This window comes from Misgurnus anguillicaudatus, chromosome 6 (genome assembly GCF_027580225.2).
Source record: "Misgurnus anguillicaudatus chromosome 6, ASM2758022v2, whole genome shotgun sequence".
NCBI lineage: Eukaryota > Metazoa > Chordata > Actinopteri > Cypriniformes > Cobitidae > Misgurnus > Misgurnus anguillicaudatus.
In genome coordinates this window covers 28,010,944-28,027,500 of record NC_073342.2, presented here as the reverse complement: position 1 = coordinate 28,027,500, position 16,557 = coordinate 28,010,944, and the positions used below count along the sequence as shown (strand labels likewise).

Sequence of the window (16,557 nt, the reverse complement as noted above, 5' to 3'; positions counted from 1 at the left end):
AAAGGCTAGATGTCTTACAACATAGTCTCTAACATCATCACCGGCGGCCATCTTGTCACAGGCAAGCTTTCTGGCGGGCTCTGTGGGGTAAAGGGCTGCATTGGGTTGGGACTCCCTAGGACCCAACGCAAATCTCGCGGGAGCGGGCGGTTTCACCCTTGCAGTGGGCGGTCAGAAAATCGTGTGTATCATGCAGTCTACATTTGAAAACTGAGGTGCCCCTAGTTGTGGTTTTGTTTTAACGGTTAATGTTACAAAACGCTAATAAAAAATTATGGCATTTTAATTGCGTAAAACCCCGCGCGGAGCAAAGTCTGAGTCAAATCCTTAGTTTCAAGGCGGTTGCTGTGGTACCTGATGTAAGGTGAGTGATCTGCACGAACACAAATACTCTTATCTCGCAAAAAATCTTGACGGATTTACAAATGGTTTGGTTTCTTACAAACGTTATTAATGTGGCTATGATTTTGGATGCTTGAACATGTTTCATGAACATTATTCATACGTATGCAACAGGGATGCTGATCGATTGGGGCTGGGCAAAAAAAATCGATTTTTCGATTAATCGTTTTTTAAAACGTGGTTAATTCAGAATAGATTCTCAAAGAGCAGAATCGATTTTTTTCATATTGTTCTGCAAACATTGAACGTAAGATTAATGTTAATCCTACTAGTCTTCTTCACTAGATGTCACCCTCTTTTTTGCCTTGTGCGATGTTACAAAGGAGCCTGCCATTCTTTCATTCAGTGCTTAAAACGGCGGTCTTAGGTGCTTCATCGACGTAGATGCCACCTTCACATAAAAAGAAAGAGGTATGGAAGTATTTTAGATTTCGCAAGGAAGACGAAAACGTTAGTTGTGGCTTTTAATTTCTTTTTATTAATTACCCACTTGTAAACTTCTGTTGACTGTTATTTTTTATTAATATAGTATTTGTATTAAATTTGTTGAATCGAGAATTGAGTATAAAAGTCAACCCGAGAATCGGAATCGAAAATTTAATCGAGAATCGAAATCTAATTGATTTATAGCTTGTGAATCGAAATTGAATCGATCTGTAACATCTGAATCGATACCCAGCCCTACGATCGATCGGCCGCCGATCGGTATTGGCCGATAATGGCATTAAATGACTTGATCGGTACTCGCTAAATTTGTCGATCTCGTAAACCGATCTTTCGGTTTACTTTTGTCATCATAGGTATCCTGAATGCGGCTGCAATTGGAGACAATATTTTACGTATACGAGAATAAAATGTTACGAGTAAGCTGAAATGAAAAAACTGAAGCACACATTAGGGGGCGCTGTGATGCATGTGGCTGCCACAATTGTGTTGTATTCAGGTCCACATACTCATAAGGGACACAAGTTTAAATGCAATTCACGGTTGTTTCACATTCGTCTTCCAAGCACTTTGAGGACGTTGCTGAAAAATCGTAGTGCCGTTTAATGTATTCTGCTGACAAAGTTGTATTTCTGAATGGCTTGATGTGGGGATTAAGCTAATTTGAAGAGAAAGTATTTGATGTACATATTATATGTGCCAAAAGCATTCTGTTAATATCATCATCTCATTTTTGACCGAGGTGGCTTTAGCATCTGCGCCAAAGCAATGCAGATTGATACAATCCTTAAAGGTGCAGTGTGTAGATTTTAGCGGCATCTAGCAGTGAGATTGTGAATTGCAACCAACGGCTCTGTCCACCGTTTACCGAAACGGATAGAGAAGCTACGATAGCCACCACATGACAAAAATATTAACAAAGCACGCTCTGTAGAGCAGTTTGTCTGTTTAGGGCTACTGTAGAAACATGGCAGCACAAAATGGCGACTGACCATGTAAAGGGACCCGCAGTGTATGTAGATAAAAATATCTCATTCTAAGGTAATAACAAATACAGTTCATTATGTAAGGTCTTTATACACCACTGATAATATAGTTATGTAGATTATAATGCATTTCTGTCATTAGATCTTTCTAAAATTTACACACTGCACCTTTAACAGAAACGCAAAAGTACTGTGAATTTTCTCATTTGCTGAAAAACCATGAACTGTCTTACTGTTTGTTTAGAATAATTAATATCCAGATTTGGTTGGAGGCACACTGAAATCCTAAAAATGATCCTAAAAAGATAACATCAACTAGCATAACAAAAATGTGACAGAACTTCTTGTTTCATCAGCTGTCGCACAATCTCCATTAATCTTCTTGGCAAATCCTATTTCACAACACCACAGAGCATTAGTGCATAACCCTCACCAAACCAAACAACACAAGTGTGAATGTGTTTTTCTTTAGAGATAAACAGACACTTTTAGTAGCTCTACATCATATTATTGGGAGATTTCCTCAGTGAGCTGTCAACATTTCCCATGATCCCTCAAATACCTTTGCAAGCATGTGCCTATTTGCAAAAGATTTCTCTTATTATAATAACATATTCAGCTTAAAGTTCTCCAACTGCATACAAAAATACTACAAATGTCAACCGGAAAGCGCTGAATGAGGGAAAATCTGAAGAGGCAGAAGTGAATTATCTTCGATGACAGCTACGAACATATGAGCGAAAAAGAGTTGAAACCCATTAAAGTAGCCATTTAAACTAATATTTATAGTTGCTAAACTCCAGAATATCTTGCAGACGTCCCACTGTGGTAAATATTACGTTTTTATTGTTGTTTAAAAATCTATGTGGTGTTTTTAACTCTTTCCCCGCCATTGACAAGTTAACTCGTCAATTAAGAGAAAACGCTTTCTTGCCAATAACGAGTTTTTCCGGCAATCCGTATTTCCGCTCTTACCCAGTGTTGGGTAAGTTACTCAAAAAAAGTAATTAATTACTAGTTACTAATTACATCTTCAATAATGTAATTAGATTACTTTACAAATTACTCTCTCCAAAAAGTATTTAATTACTTATTACTAATTAATTTCTAAATCCTATTTAGTACATGATGCAAGGAGAGGCTTGAAATGGCTAGAATAAATAATATATAAAAGTACATGAATTATTCTGGTCCCACTTTAGGGTTCAATTCTCTCCATTGACTACTTTTGACTCAATATACTCCAACTACTGCTTATATTAATACTAAAGAAGTTGTTAATTTTAAGTATTGGTAGAAATGGGGAGGGTTAAGGACAAAGAATAAGGTTTTGCAGAATCAGGCATTAATATGTGCTATTAAGTATTAATAAACAGTCAGCATCTCATTAATATTAATGCTAATAATATTACCAGTTAATAGTGAGAATTGTAAACTTAAACCATATTAAATCCACTATTGTATTATAGTATTTAATTGTTTTAGAGTCCATACACAGTATTTAGTTACATCAGAAGTAACTGTAATTAGATTACAAGAAGAATAAGAGTAATCCCTTACTTTACTTTTTCAAGGGAAAAGTAATTTAATTACAGTAACAAATTACTTAGTAACTAGTTACATCCAACACTGCTCTTACCCAACTTATAAAACCCGGAAGCAACCCCTAAGGGCAAACAGTTCAAATCCGTGTATGTTTTGAGGGTCGCTCTGAATCTGATCTCTATCAAAAGTCCAAAACGCAATTTTCTCTATTTTTGTTCAAAATTTGGTATTTTTGAAGAAACCTACCCAAATTTGAAAGGTGATAAAAAGAGAACAAATAAAGGTTGGATGAAACTTTTTTTGTTTGAAAGCAGAGCATTTGTTCGTTCATTTGATATATTGTATGTTTATATATTTAAAGAAGAAAATTTTCTGGAAGGCCTTAAACTTAAATCATACAAAATGCTGGCGCTGGCAACTTTTGTTTTTAAAACGGTGATGGGGAAAGAGTTAATATGACAAACCATGTGCATCTCTATTGTCACACACACGTAACCAATCACATTTGAACGCACACGTGCTGAACTCCCGTGCAGTGTGTAATGGTTTAACCCGCTGGCGCTGACATCAGCGATAAAAACAATTAGTGCTGCAAACGCTCAGTTAACGTAGTATGCATTGTGAAACCGAACTTCGCAGTTATGTGTCTGAAACTACCGAAATTAGCATCAATTTACATGTACGAAAGAGTGGAGGCAGGGTCTAATTTGCATATTTATATCTATGGCCCGAGCTCTGCGATTGAGTTGGGGCGGATACAAATTTGCATATTCATAAGTCGATGTATAATAAATGAGGTAATTACATTCATGCAGTTTTAAAGCACGTAGAAATTACTGTCACAGAATAAACGTTTACGTTTTATGATGCTCAAAGTTTGTTAACTGGTTAATTTATGGATTTCAACAACAAGATACCTTTAAGAAAAGCTTTAAACACATACAGCTCAACCTTTGGCTGTGATTCGAAAGGCATAACAATCGCAATGCACACTTAATCAGGTGCGTTAAATCTGGGAGATTAAAGCAAATCGGACGTAATAAGGGCATGAAGTGTTTCCATTGTTTATGTTGATGAGGAAGGCAAATGACAGAAAACTACACCACTAACGGATGAGGTTTTTGAGGAACCCTGCGGTGCAGAACATTCATTTACTTTGCTAAAGCTCATTTCCTCCCTCATTCTGCATGAGATGACAACCAACGACATGCAGATATTAGACGCCTCAACTGATGTGGGTTTGCAAACGATTAGACATCCGAGTTTAGGCATCTCTTTTTGGTGCAATGAGTAATAATCATTAGGCCAAAATGGTGTTTTGTTAACAGAGATGCAATAAGAAGACCATTTCCATATTGCTTTATCTGTACAGATTAGTCAAAGTCATCTGAAGTGAGATTATCAAATGAAGGTCATTACACAAATCAGTCAAAACCCTTCATTTCTGAAAGTATTTGCACAAATTTTAATTTGAATGTCGTGAGCTAAATCACACATTACACAAAAAGGTCAAAGAAACGTCTACCTGACAGATAAGTAATGGTCATGTCATAGATTAATGCGTTTCATTAAAACCATCATATGTTTCAATGAATCTCTATGAGTCGTCCGATCATTCATGGCTACCGGATAAGGAATTTATAAATATTTTATATAGATATTGTCAGGCCGGGTTTATAATAGTATTTTGATTAGCCATCATTAGATTGAATAGATTTAAATGATTATTATTATTAGTGTCTGAATGTCTCCAATAAGCCAAAAGATTAGATTTTTTTCTTTGCTCAAGCACTTACAAAGAGCAAGTTATAGCAATTAAAATATTTTATAATGTAAAAAAAACTTCACCAAAAATCAGTCCATGACCGTAGGAACCCTGAATCAAGGTTATTAATGATAATTTTTGAGACATTGCGGCCATAGACTCTTTTTGGTTCGATTGCATGGTCCGAACCCAAATTGTATTGCTCCAGCTTCCTCCTTCTCTCGCAGGTCTCTTGTTCACATTATATTATTTGGGTTTGAACTACGGGTACACTTGCGTCATCCAGCTGTAGTCCTGTACCAATGTTGCAAGCAAAAATTGACAAATCATGGATACTGTAGTAAAACTATTGTTTGCAAATGGTAATCAGTACGCTGAAAAAACATGATTAATTTTCGTAAGGGATGAAAACACCAAATTTATTATGGCTCTTGTTTTAAATGCTTCTTAACATTTCATATTAAATTTATTAAATAAAGTATCTATGAATGAGAAGGCACCAAAAATGGACAAACCATGGATACTGTAGTAAAACCATTGTCTGGTCAATTGTAATTAGTACGCCAAAAACATACATTTTCGTAAGTGATGAAAGCATAACATTTTATAATGATTTCATTTTTAAAAAACGCTTCTTAACCGTTCATATTAAATTTATTAAATAAAATTAAATAGTATCTATGAATGAGAATATATTTATATTAATACATTTAATATAAAATGTAAAGAAGCGTTTAAAACATGCTAAAAAACATGGATAATTTTCAGAAGGGATTAAAGCATAACATTTGTTACGGTTTATTGTATTAAACGCTTCTTAACATTTTATATTAAATTTATTAAATACATTTAAATAGCATCGGCTATAAATGAGAAAGTGCCGTGCCAAAAATGGACACACCATTGATACTGTAGGTAAAGGTAAAATTACAAAAAACATGGTTAATTTTCGTAAGTGATGAAAGCATAAAATTTTATAACGATTTAATTGTTTAAAAACGCTTCTTAACGGTTAATATTAAATTTATTAAATAAAATTAAATAGTATCTATGAATGAGAATAAATTTATATTAACAAATTTATTATAAAATGTTAAGAAGCGTTTAAAACATGCTAGAAACATGGTTCATTTTCAGAAGGGATTAAAGCATAACATTTGTTACGGTTTATTGTATTAAACGCTTCTTAACATTTTATATTAAATTTATTAAATACATTTAAATAGCATCGGCTATAAATGAGAAAATGCTGTGCCAAAAATGGACACACCATTGATACTGTAGGTAAAGGTAAAATTACAAAAAACATGGTTAATTTTCGTAACTGATGAAATCATAAAATTTTATAACGATTTAATTGTTTAAAAACGCTTCTTATTGCTTTATATAACATTTATTAAAATAAAATTAAATAGTATCTATGAATAAGAAGGTGCCAAAAATAGACAAACCATATCCATGGTTTGTCAATTTTTTGCGCCTTCTCATTCATAGTCGATGCTATTTTTTTTAATAAATTTAATATAAAATGTTAAAAAGCGTTTAAAACATGCCAAAAAACATGGAAAATCATCAGAGGGGATTAAAGCATAACATTTGTTATGGTTTATTGTATTAAACGCTTCTTAACATTTTATATTAAATTTATTAAATAAAATTAAATAGCATCGGCTATGAATGAGAAAGTGCCAAAAATGGACAAACCATAGATACTAGTAAAACCATTGTTTTGTCTATGGTAAAATGCCCAAAAAACATGGTTAATTTTTGTAAGGGATGAAAGCATTACATTTATTATGGCTGACCGTTTTAAACATTTCTTAATGTTTCATATTAAATTTATTAAATAAAATTAAATAGAATCTGCTATGAATGAAAAGGTCCAAAAATGGACAGAGGTGTTTGCATCATCATTGTTCTTCATTTCACCTTTGTTAACATATCAGTAACTACTATCATAAACAGTGTTGGGGGTAACACATTACAAGTAACGCGGATTACATAATAATATTACTTTTCTGAAGTAACGAGTAAAGTAACACATTACTTTATAAATGTACACATTAATATTTGAGTTACTTTAAAAAAAGTAATATGAGTTCGTTTTCAGTTTAATTAATTCAATTTAAAAATAAAATAATGTACTAAATTTAACATGTTAACATAGAATTACGCATTCTGTGCGCCTGAGCGGGAACAGTTTGAGTCAGAAACGGAGATGGCAGGCCAGTGCTTGACATTTTTGCGATCATAAAAAACACCTGTAGGGCCTGAAAGAGATCAGGCCTCAGCCAAGTAAAAAAGTAACGCAAAAGTAACTCAAAAGTAACGTAAGCATTACTTTCCATGAAAAGTAACTAAGTAACGCAATTAGTTATTTTTTGGGGGGAGTAACTTAATATTGTAATGCATTACTTTTAAAAGTAACTTTCCCCAACACTGATCATAAACACAAACAAATCCAAATAGAGTATTTAATGCGCAAAGAGGTTGGCCAATCAGATCACAATCTTAATGTACAGTGACAAAAACAGCCAATTTAAACCTAAGAGTAAGGAAAAGAGTGCAAAATAGTCACGACAAACAAAACGGCTACCATTTCCATGCAAGAAACCTTTGACCGCCATTAGAAATATTCACCTCTAAAATGACTATGTGGTTTAGTAATTATTGCCATTTTACAGAAATTACTGTCCTTTTTTAGTGCAAATCAAGACAGGTTTAGCTGAAATCATGCGACCTGAAGGCAGTGGTTGTCCTCATTACTGGTGTTGTTTTACTCACCCACAGCTGGTCTCCAGCAGACTGTCGCCCACCTGCAGGGACGCCATGCCGAAATCTGCTACCCTAATGTTGTTCTTCTCGTCCAGCAACAGGTTTTCTGGCTTCAGATCCCTGTGACTGTATGTGAGATAAATACACAAACACATTAAAATGAAACTTCACACTTACTGTAACAAAATACAGTCAAGTTTTTTCAGTACGGTTCTCCTTGCAATAGTCTGCACAAATATCAATGCACATGTGAGCCTATAAACAATGGTGAAAAAAGATATTCAGTCTTCTCCGTCTCATCTATTCTTCTTTTTCAGAGCCTTCAGTTCGCAAAATCCAGTGGGAGGAGATGACAGATGCCCACCGTGCCGGAGTGCGATGTTAAGCACCAACCCACCTGACCAGGGGCCGACACAAGCCAGCCTTTTACATCGTACCACATCAAGATTCATTTAAAACTTTCAGTCAATTAATTTCGCATCCCACTTTCATTGTTCGACAACAAACAACAAACAAAGCAGCTTAAAGCAGTCTTTTGTATCCTATTGGGGGAACAACCACATTGGGAATTTCATGCAACTGAGCTGAACTTCACAATGTCGGCTAGCGGAGTATGTAGAAATCTTTGTAGACTTTTTGACGCATGTAATTTAAAACATGCTACAAATCTGTCACGCATCTAACTAGTTGTGTTAAATTCCTTATAAAAATTAACTACAGTAAGAACCAAAACCATAATTAAATCATGGATAGTGTAGTAAAACCATTGTTTTGCCAAAGGTAATCAGTATGCCAAAAAAAACATGGTTCATTTATAATGGCCTATTGTTTTAAACCCTTAGCGCTTCATATTAAATTCGAAGAGAAAGGGGGCGTGCACACCAAAGCTTTTACGCCGGCGGCCGGCGTATGTTTTAAATTTTTTCCAATCGAAGCGCGGTGTTAAAAAAAAAACAGCAGCTGACATTTTTTCCGCACTGATAGCCGGCGGTCTCTTTTCCGCATTCAGCACTGAGCACCGAGAGTTGAAAAATATTCAACTTTGGGTGAAAAGCTCAGCTCGTCGATGTCAGTTCTCACACGGCCGTCCAATCACAGTGTAGGAGGGGCGGGACAAACAACGCAACAACCAACCGCCGCATCCTTCAGCGACTGATAAACCAAGCAGAAGTATCACAGCAACCAAAGCGCTCAAAAAGCTGGCGTTCGACTGATATAAAGCTGGCGGTTGGCATCCGGCAGGCATTTCTGCCGCATTTAAAATACGTCATTGAAGTCTGGAACTTAAGACTTAGAGATTTGGGAGTTGGACCAAAAAGATGCCAATTAGCAACCCCCTAGCAACCACCTAGAAATTCCCTAAGCAACAACCAAGAAGACTCTGATGATCAGTTTGACGCTTGGGGGAGCATCCGTTAACCTCTCACCCTCATAGCATCAACCACGCCCAATATTTTACATCACTACATGAAGGTAAAGTCAGTGGTCAAAGATTATGGGGTTGTTGCTAAGCCCAACCCCTGCCCCCCTGGCCAAGCCCCCCGTCATTATAGGATCGCAGTATGTAGCCCAGTTCGTTTCAGAAGAATTTTTAAAAGCTCCTAACCCAATCCTAAATCCAAATCTAACAATCTGTCAATTCCTCCAGAAAACAGCATGAGGCGCACTTGAGAGTTCACATTTGCTTCAGACTGAAATTGAAATGGGGAGAAATAACGGACAGTATCGCATTGTGGCAGCGCAGTGCAGGAATTTAAAATTCATGAAGTATTTTAATTTTAATAAAAACCAGGGGACCCCTTAATTTATATGTTTTTGCTTTATAGGTAGTCCTTTAATGCTTATAGGAGATCCAGGACCACCACCTCAATTCGAACACTGCGTAAAGTTGAAAAAAAATCTGAATACATTTTGATAAAAAATTTATCCATCCATTCAAAATGCTTTCATAAACACAGCTGATATTACTACACTCTTAGTAGCTTTAACACATTTTACCATATTTAAATCCATTGTGCAGAATCCGGCTGTTTTTTTCCCCAGCGAAACGCAGACAATGTCGACCACATGGACCTATTAATGACAATTCAGTCCATGAAATTTAGGACTGTAATAGTACTAACATTTTCATAGAGGTCACTAAATGAACAACAACTATGAACCTGAATCTCTCATCCATCCACTATAAAATTGAATATGGGATTTACAGCTCAATGATATCAAAGGGACAATTTGAAGAGATGTGGTTTATTAGTTGCCACACCGCAAACATCCATAACAGCTCTTTAAAGTCAAATCTGCACGCATGTGACCCAGCCGTCGTAATCTCTCGCTGACAGAAACAGTTTGTTGATACGATCAGAAACTGTTATTCCTTTCGGCCGGTTGTTAATCCAACAGCGGTGAGGTTAATTTCAGTGCCTCGGGCCTGCAGGTTAATGGGGAAAGGAAGCAGGGGCAAAGAAAATATAAACAATGTGCATGTTAGTGAGGATGTGGTAATAAACCATCCTGTGACGCTATCGGATTTGTATTGGACGTTGAGGGCGGAAAGGCCCCCGAAGGCCCGCGAGGTCTTAAATTGCACATTTACTGCCCCGGTGAGTTTAACATTTTATGTGTGCATGGGTTGATAGAGATCTGCATTTAAATCAGCTTACTGTATTTTTATGTTGCTTTCAAGATGGCAGTTCTGGCTGAAGAGTTCCTAACTATAAAAACGAAGAGAAAAAAACTTAAGATTTACTTTTTATACACACAGAGAAACTTTGGAAGTCGCGAGCGATTTTACTTGCGTGTTTTGACGTATTTCCGAGATTTTCCTGCGAATTAGTAAAATGGTGGGCAGGGCTTGTGTTTTCCACTGAGTTTTGATTGGATATGGAAATGCAGCCGTTTCATTAAAAAATTACAGTTGAAGGGGGCGGAGTTAACGAATGCCCCGCACAAGAAGTCAAGCTGACATCATCAGAGAACGATTGCCACAAAAGGGCAGAAGTCCCTTTTTAGATTTTGTTTACAGTTTATAAGGGTAGGTGAATATAAAAAGAGTAATGACTTATAAATTGTTTATAACAAACACTGCAATTACATTTAAACATAAGAATTGTCTGTTTTGATTTCATTGGAACTTTAAGGATTTTTTTATACGTAAAGGGTCGTGCTAATAGACTGTGATATTGGGGATCGACGATTTTGTAATGATGTAATGATGTAATTACATTTAATAAATGACAACCCTACTAAAAAAGCACATTTATAAACATAAAAGACAAAAAACTACATAAAAGTATTTCTATAAATTAGGCTGACTTCACTGTCTTTCTACAGTGGTCATATCTGTTATACTGCACATCCATTAACTCAATTATCTCAAACAAGCTTTACATTACTGTAATGTAAAGAACAGCAGGCAGCCAATGTGAAAGTACATTAGCACACTTAATCACATGCTGCTCACAGCAGTCTAATTATTATACAGTTTAATTATGCAACATGTATGTGCACTGTATGTTTAGTGGCTTTCATGCACACTTGCTATCACACACACACGTTTTCCATTACTGAATTGGTGAAGACATCTCAGATATCTATGATCTCGATACTATGTTAAAGTGATAGTTCAGCGAAAAACGATGATTTACTTACCCTTAAAGGGACAGTTCACCCAACAATGAAAATAATGTCTTTAATGGCTCACCGTCACGTCATCCAAACTCGTAAGACCTCCGTTCATCTTCCGAACACAGTTTAAGATGTTTTAGATTTAGTCCGAGAGCTTTCTGACCCTACATCAAAAATCTAGTAACAGTATACTGTCCATGTCCAGAAAGGTAATAAAACATCATCAAAGTAGTCCATAAGTGGGTCACTTAGAATGTGTTGAAGCATCGAAAATACATTTTGGTCCAAAAATAACAAAACTTGCGACTTTATTCAGCATTGTCTTGTCTTCCGCGTCTGTTGTATAGCGCATGTGCGAGACTAAAGTCACGCGACTGCAGTGACACGGATGACGTGTTATCCTCATGTTTGCAAAGTTTTTTTTAAATTTACAGTAAACGAAGCCTGGGCGCATAAAAAAAACAGCTGGGGCGCACCATATAACACGTCAGCCGCGTGGTACGTCATTTGCGTCACTGCAGTCACGTGACTTTAGTCTCACGCATACGCTTCACAACAAAAGACAATGCTGAATAAAGTCGTAATTTTTGTTATTTTTAGACCAAAATGTATTTTCGATGCTTCAAGACATTTTAACTGACCCACTGATGTCACATGGACTACTTTGATGTTTTTATTACTTTTCTGGACATGGACAGTAAACCGTATGTAGATTTTCAATGAAGGGTCAACAAGCTCTCGGACTAAATATAAAACATCTTAAACTGTATTCCGAAGATGAACGGAGGTCTTACGAGTTTGGAACGACGTGAGCGTGAGTCATTAAATTTTTTCATTTTTGGGTGAACTATCCCTTTAAGCCATCTGAGATACATATGTCCAGCATCTTTTAGATGACCACAAATTGAGTTATTTTAGAAAATGTCCTGGCTCCTTCAAGCTTTATAATGGTAGACCAACACCATTTTTTAGTTATTATAGTTAATAAAGTTTTAAATATGGATATTTTTCTTACAAAATCACATCAATAACCCTCAGAATGCCTTTATTAACCCCCTAGTGGTGTGTGGATTACTTCTGTAAAGTATGGGTGCACTTTTTTTGGGCTTGAATGTCGTTTCTACCTTTATAAAGCTTGAAAGAGCCAACTTTCTAAAATAACTCAAATTGTGTTCATCTGAAATATGATAGACATATATATATCTCAGATGGCTTAAGGGTGAGTAAATCGGGGTAATTTTCATTTTTCGCTGAACTATCGCTTTAAGTACATTTTGTATACCCATGAACACAACTTTCACACTGGTGACATCTTTAGATTAACAGTAATACATGGTTTGGCCGATTTTTTAGTAATGCCATTTTTAGCAACTAATGATTACCTAAAAGGTTCATTTTTTGATCCACATGTGTAATACAATTTTAAAATATTTAACCCTAGTATACACACACAGACACACATGTTCACTTTATGTAAACTTCTAAAAAAAAGTTAAAAACCAGGGCAGGGTGTCTTAATCAGTAACTGGTTAACAAACCTGTAAACAGTAAACCGGACACCTACAGCACCAGTTAAACTTTAGCCGTTTCTCAATATGCGTTCTTGTCTGTACTTGCGTTCTTGTGGACTTGTGAAACGTCATCAGTCGCGACCCAAGTACTGTTCCAATTCAAAGTTCGCATCAAGCCCAAGTTCACATAAAGTCCCCGGATGTGTTCTTGATCCGCCCATTTTATCGAGGCTGCATCAGAGGAGACTTGTGTGGACTTTTGACAGCAAAGTTTTCCAGAATGCATTTCGTGTCAGGAGTTCGTTCTTCCGAGTCTGAACTTGCAAGTTCGAACTACGAAGGACACAAGTCCGAGTTTGGCGTACTTGGTATTGAGAAGCGGCTTTTCATTCAAACCATTCTTTAGTGTCATATAAAATCATTTTAATATATTTGCATGTTCACAAAACCCACATAAAATGTATTTGTGTTGATATCAGATGTTATAAATTGTCACCCTGTGACTGTAATTCCTGTTGAGAGGTTGAGGGGGTGTTAATGTACGAATCTTAATGTGTCAGATATTTCTGGAAAAGGTGGGCGTCAAGTGAGTCAATAAATGGCTCAGATATGATTTCCTGAATGGCAGGAGTGCTGTTGTCTATTTTAATATATTATAACCATAATCAGTTGCTCTTAAGAGACATCATCTAATGCAATGGAATCAACATCATTGCATTAGATAAAAAAAAGAGTTAATAAATAAAATAAAACACTTGTCAAGCAAAACATTTCAAAGTAAAGACAAAGTCCGGTATTTAGCACTTTGGGAGTGTTTGAATTGGAAGTCAAAAGACTAAAACATTTAGAAAATACATTAAAATTAAAATTGCACAATTTTTTTTGACTTTCCAATCCTCTTTCACAATCCATTGAATCTGATTAGACCATTAGCATCGCGCTAAGTAATACCCAAAGAGTTTCGATATTTTTTCCTATTTATAACTTGACTCTTCTGTAGTTACATCGTGTACTAAGACAGACGAAAAATTAAAAGTTGTGATTTTCTAGGCAGATATGCTAGGAACTATACTCTCATTCTGGCGTAATAACATGGCACTGCCGGAAAATAGTCCCCTTGGTATCTTTCAATAGCAGGGAACTATTTTCAGGTGTTGCGTAATATCATTGCGCCTGCTGCAGCCATGTTACGGCAGCAAAGTCCTTGATTATTACACCGGAAATAATAAAGTTTTTGTCAGTCTTAGTACAAGATGTAACTACAGAAGAGTCAAGTTTTAAATAGGAAAATATTGAAAATCTTTGGTTATTTTTTAGCATGATGCTAATGGTCTAATCAGATTCAATGGATTATGCTAAGCTATGCTAAAAATGGTACCGCCAGACCCGGAGATCAGCTGAATGGATTCCAAAACGGTAAAAATTAAATGTTTACTCTAGGGGAGCTGAAAAATGAGCATTTTTTCTAAAAAAGTGGAGTGTCCCTTTAACATGTCACATTATACTCCGTCACAAACCATACAAAAAATATCAGAATATAATAGCTAGTCTCCCCGCACTTTCTGTTTCCAAATATAAGGACACATATACAAGCTGTCTGACAGGTGTAGACATGCGCTGACTCTATTAGTGGGTATATTTTCAGGAATATTAACATCCAGAAGCAGTAGAAAGACACTGATCTCGTAGGCGGAGAGATCGAGCAGTCAGCCTTGGGCTAATAAATCGTCTAAAAATGCTGACGTTCATATATCCATGTTTTCCTGTCAGTCTGTCCATCACAATACAGGAACCAACTTCCCTTTTATCAAGGCAAAACAACGTAAAGAAAGGCAACAGACAAGCAAAGGGAACTAAAACAGATTGACAGATAAACTGAAAGGGCAGAAAAGTACAGAAAATGGAAAATATGTCAGGGGGAAAAGGGAACATTGGGTCTATATTTCTCCCATCATCCCCTGCTGAGGGTCTCAGCAGGAGTTCAGAGAAGACGGCCATCTCTCAACCTCATGAGAACCGAGCAAACAGCCGGAGAAATCTGACAGCGTGACAGGACATTTCTCATCCCATGTGTAGCATACTGGCCCTACCGCCGCTCTGCTGGAGACCCCGGGCCCTGAGAAATGATCCGGGGATGAGAGACAGAGAGATGCACAGGGCTCCGCAGACACAAAGGTGCCCAGAAGTGAATTTGAGATCACTGCATGAATGATTATGACACCCATGTAGTGTGCATGAGAGAGAGAGAGAGAGAGAGAGAGAGAGAGAGAGAGAGAGAGAGAGAGAGAGAGAGACCCATACACAGATTACCCATAATTCCTCCCTTCAAATTCTTGTCTCTGTTTTCATAGAGAAATCAAACTACAGATGCATTAATGTAAGGAGAGCAACATATTTAAACAATGTAACGCCTTGACATTCCCCGTATCAATTAAAGACGACAACGGTCAAAGTTGCCAAGTTGAATAAGCATTACTATGCATATCATGTTTAGCCAATGAGCAACGAGGGATTTGTGGAACAAAAGTCGAAATGACAAAGATTAAAAATGACAATGGCACTCAGCAGTCAATATTTGCTAATAATATTTATAAATGAACATCAACCACATTCAATTTGCAATCATTAAACGTCGCTGCCTAAGCCCTCGTCGCTTCTTAATGTTAATAACCAGCTTTACGCTTCGGTGAAGCAAATAAAACCAGACGATCAAAAACAAAGGAAAACGTCGGCTTACAGAAATAATCAGCAAGACTTCCTCAAATGAAACGTACACATTTCTCAACAACAATCAAAATGTTCTTCTATTTAATCAACCAGAAAATTGTGTATATACACATTTTAATAAATAATAAATATTTATTACAAATAAATAAATAACACTGCAGCTGTGAGGCATAAAAAGTCTTCAACTGTTGAATATAATAGTATAACAAAACATAAATTGACGTAAAAATGTAAACGTTAAAATGTTCAATATGACTTTAAAACCATTTGGGACTGCTGCGGGGATGACACGTTCTGATTCACGATGCTAAATCCCCTCCTCCTACCCAAACCCTCCAAAAGAACATTTAGCATGAAGACCGTGAACATAAATCAGGAATATACACGTGGAGAGGCGGCGTGCCTTGCTTTGCTATGCCTCACACAGCTTTGCCTCGCACGGCTCTAAGGGGAAAAAAGGAGCTTGAGTATGATGATATCTTGATACGGTTCTAATGGAAAACCACAGGGTATGAATCTGAATTTAACAAGTGACTGGGGAAGATCTTACACCAGTTTGCCGTTAATCTATTACAGTACATGTAAATGGGTTGGATGAGATGAAGCTATGATATGTCTAATAAGTCTTTAATTGCTGAGCTTTTGTGTTAAGTGTGGTTTTGCTTTTGTGGGTGGTTGCTAGGGTGTTTCTACTGCAAGGGCTTGCTGTGGATTCTTCTGGGTTGTTGCTGGGATATTTGTATGGCAAGTGAGAGCTGTGGTGTCCTGGCTGTTGCTA

At 36.4% G+C, this 16,557-nt stretch overlaps 1 protein-coding gene across 1 annotated transcript in view; it reads right to left on the bottom strand.

Moving 5' to 3' along the window:
- The window catches only part of LOC141349021 (serine/threonine-protein kinase BRSK2-like), a 231,910-nt gene that overhangs the window by 44,538 nt on the left and 170,815 nt on the right, over positions 1 to 16,557 (bottom strand). Inside the window, exon 5 of the mRNA XM_073868890.1 lies at positions 7,927 to 8,043. Within this exon, the coding sequence (XP_073724991.1) occupies positions 7,927 to 8,043 (117 nt within the window). The remainder of the gene's footprint in view (positions 1 to 7,926; positions 8,044 to 16,557) is intronic.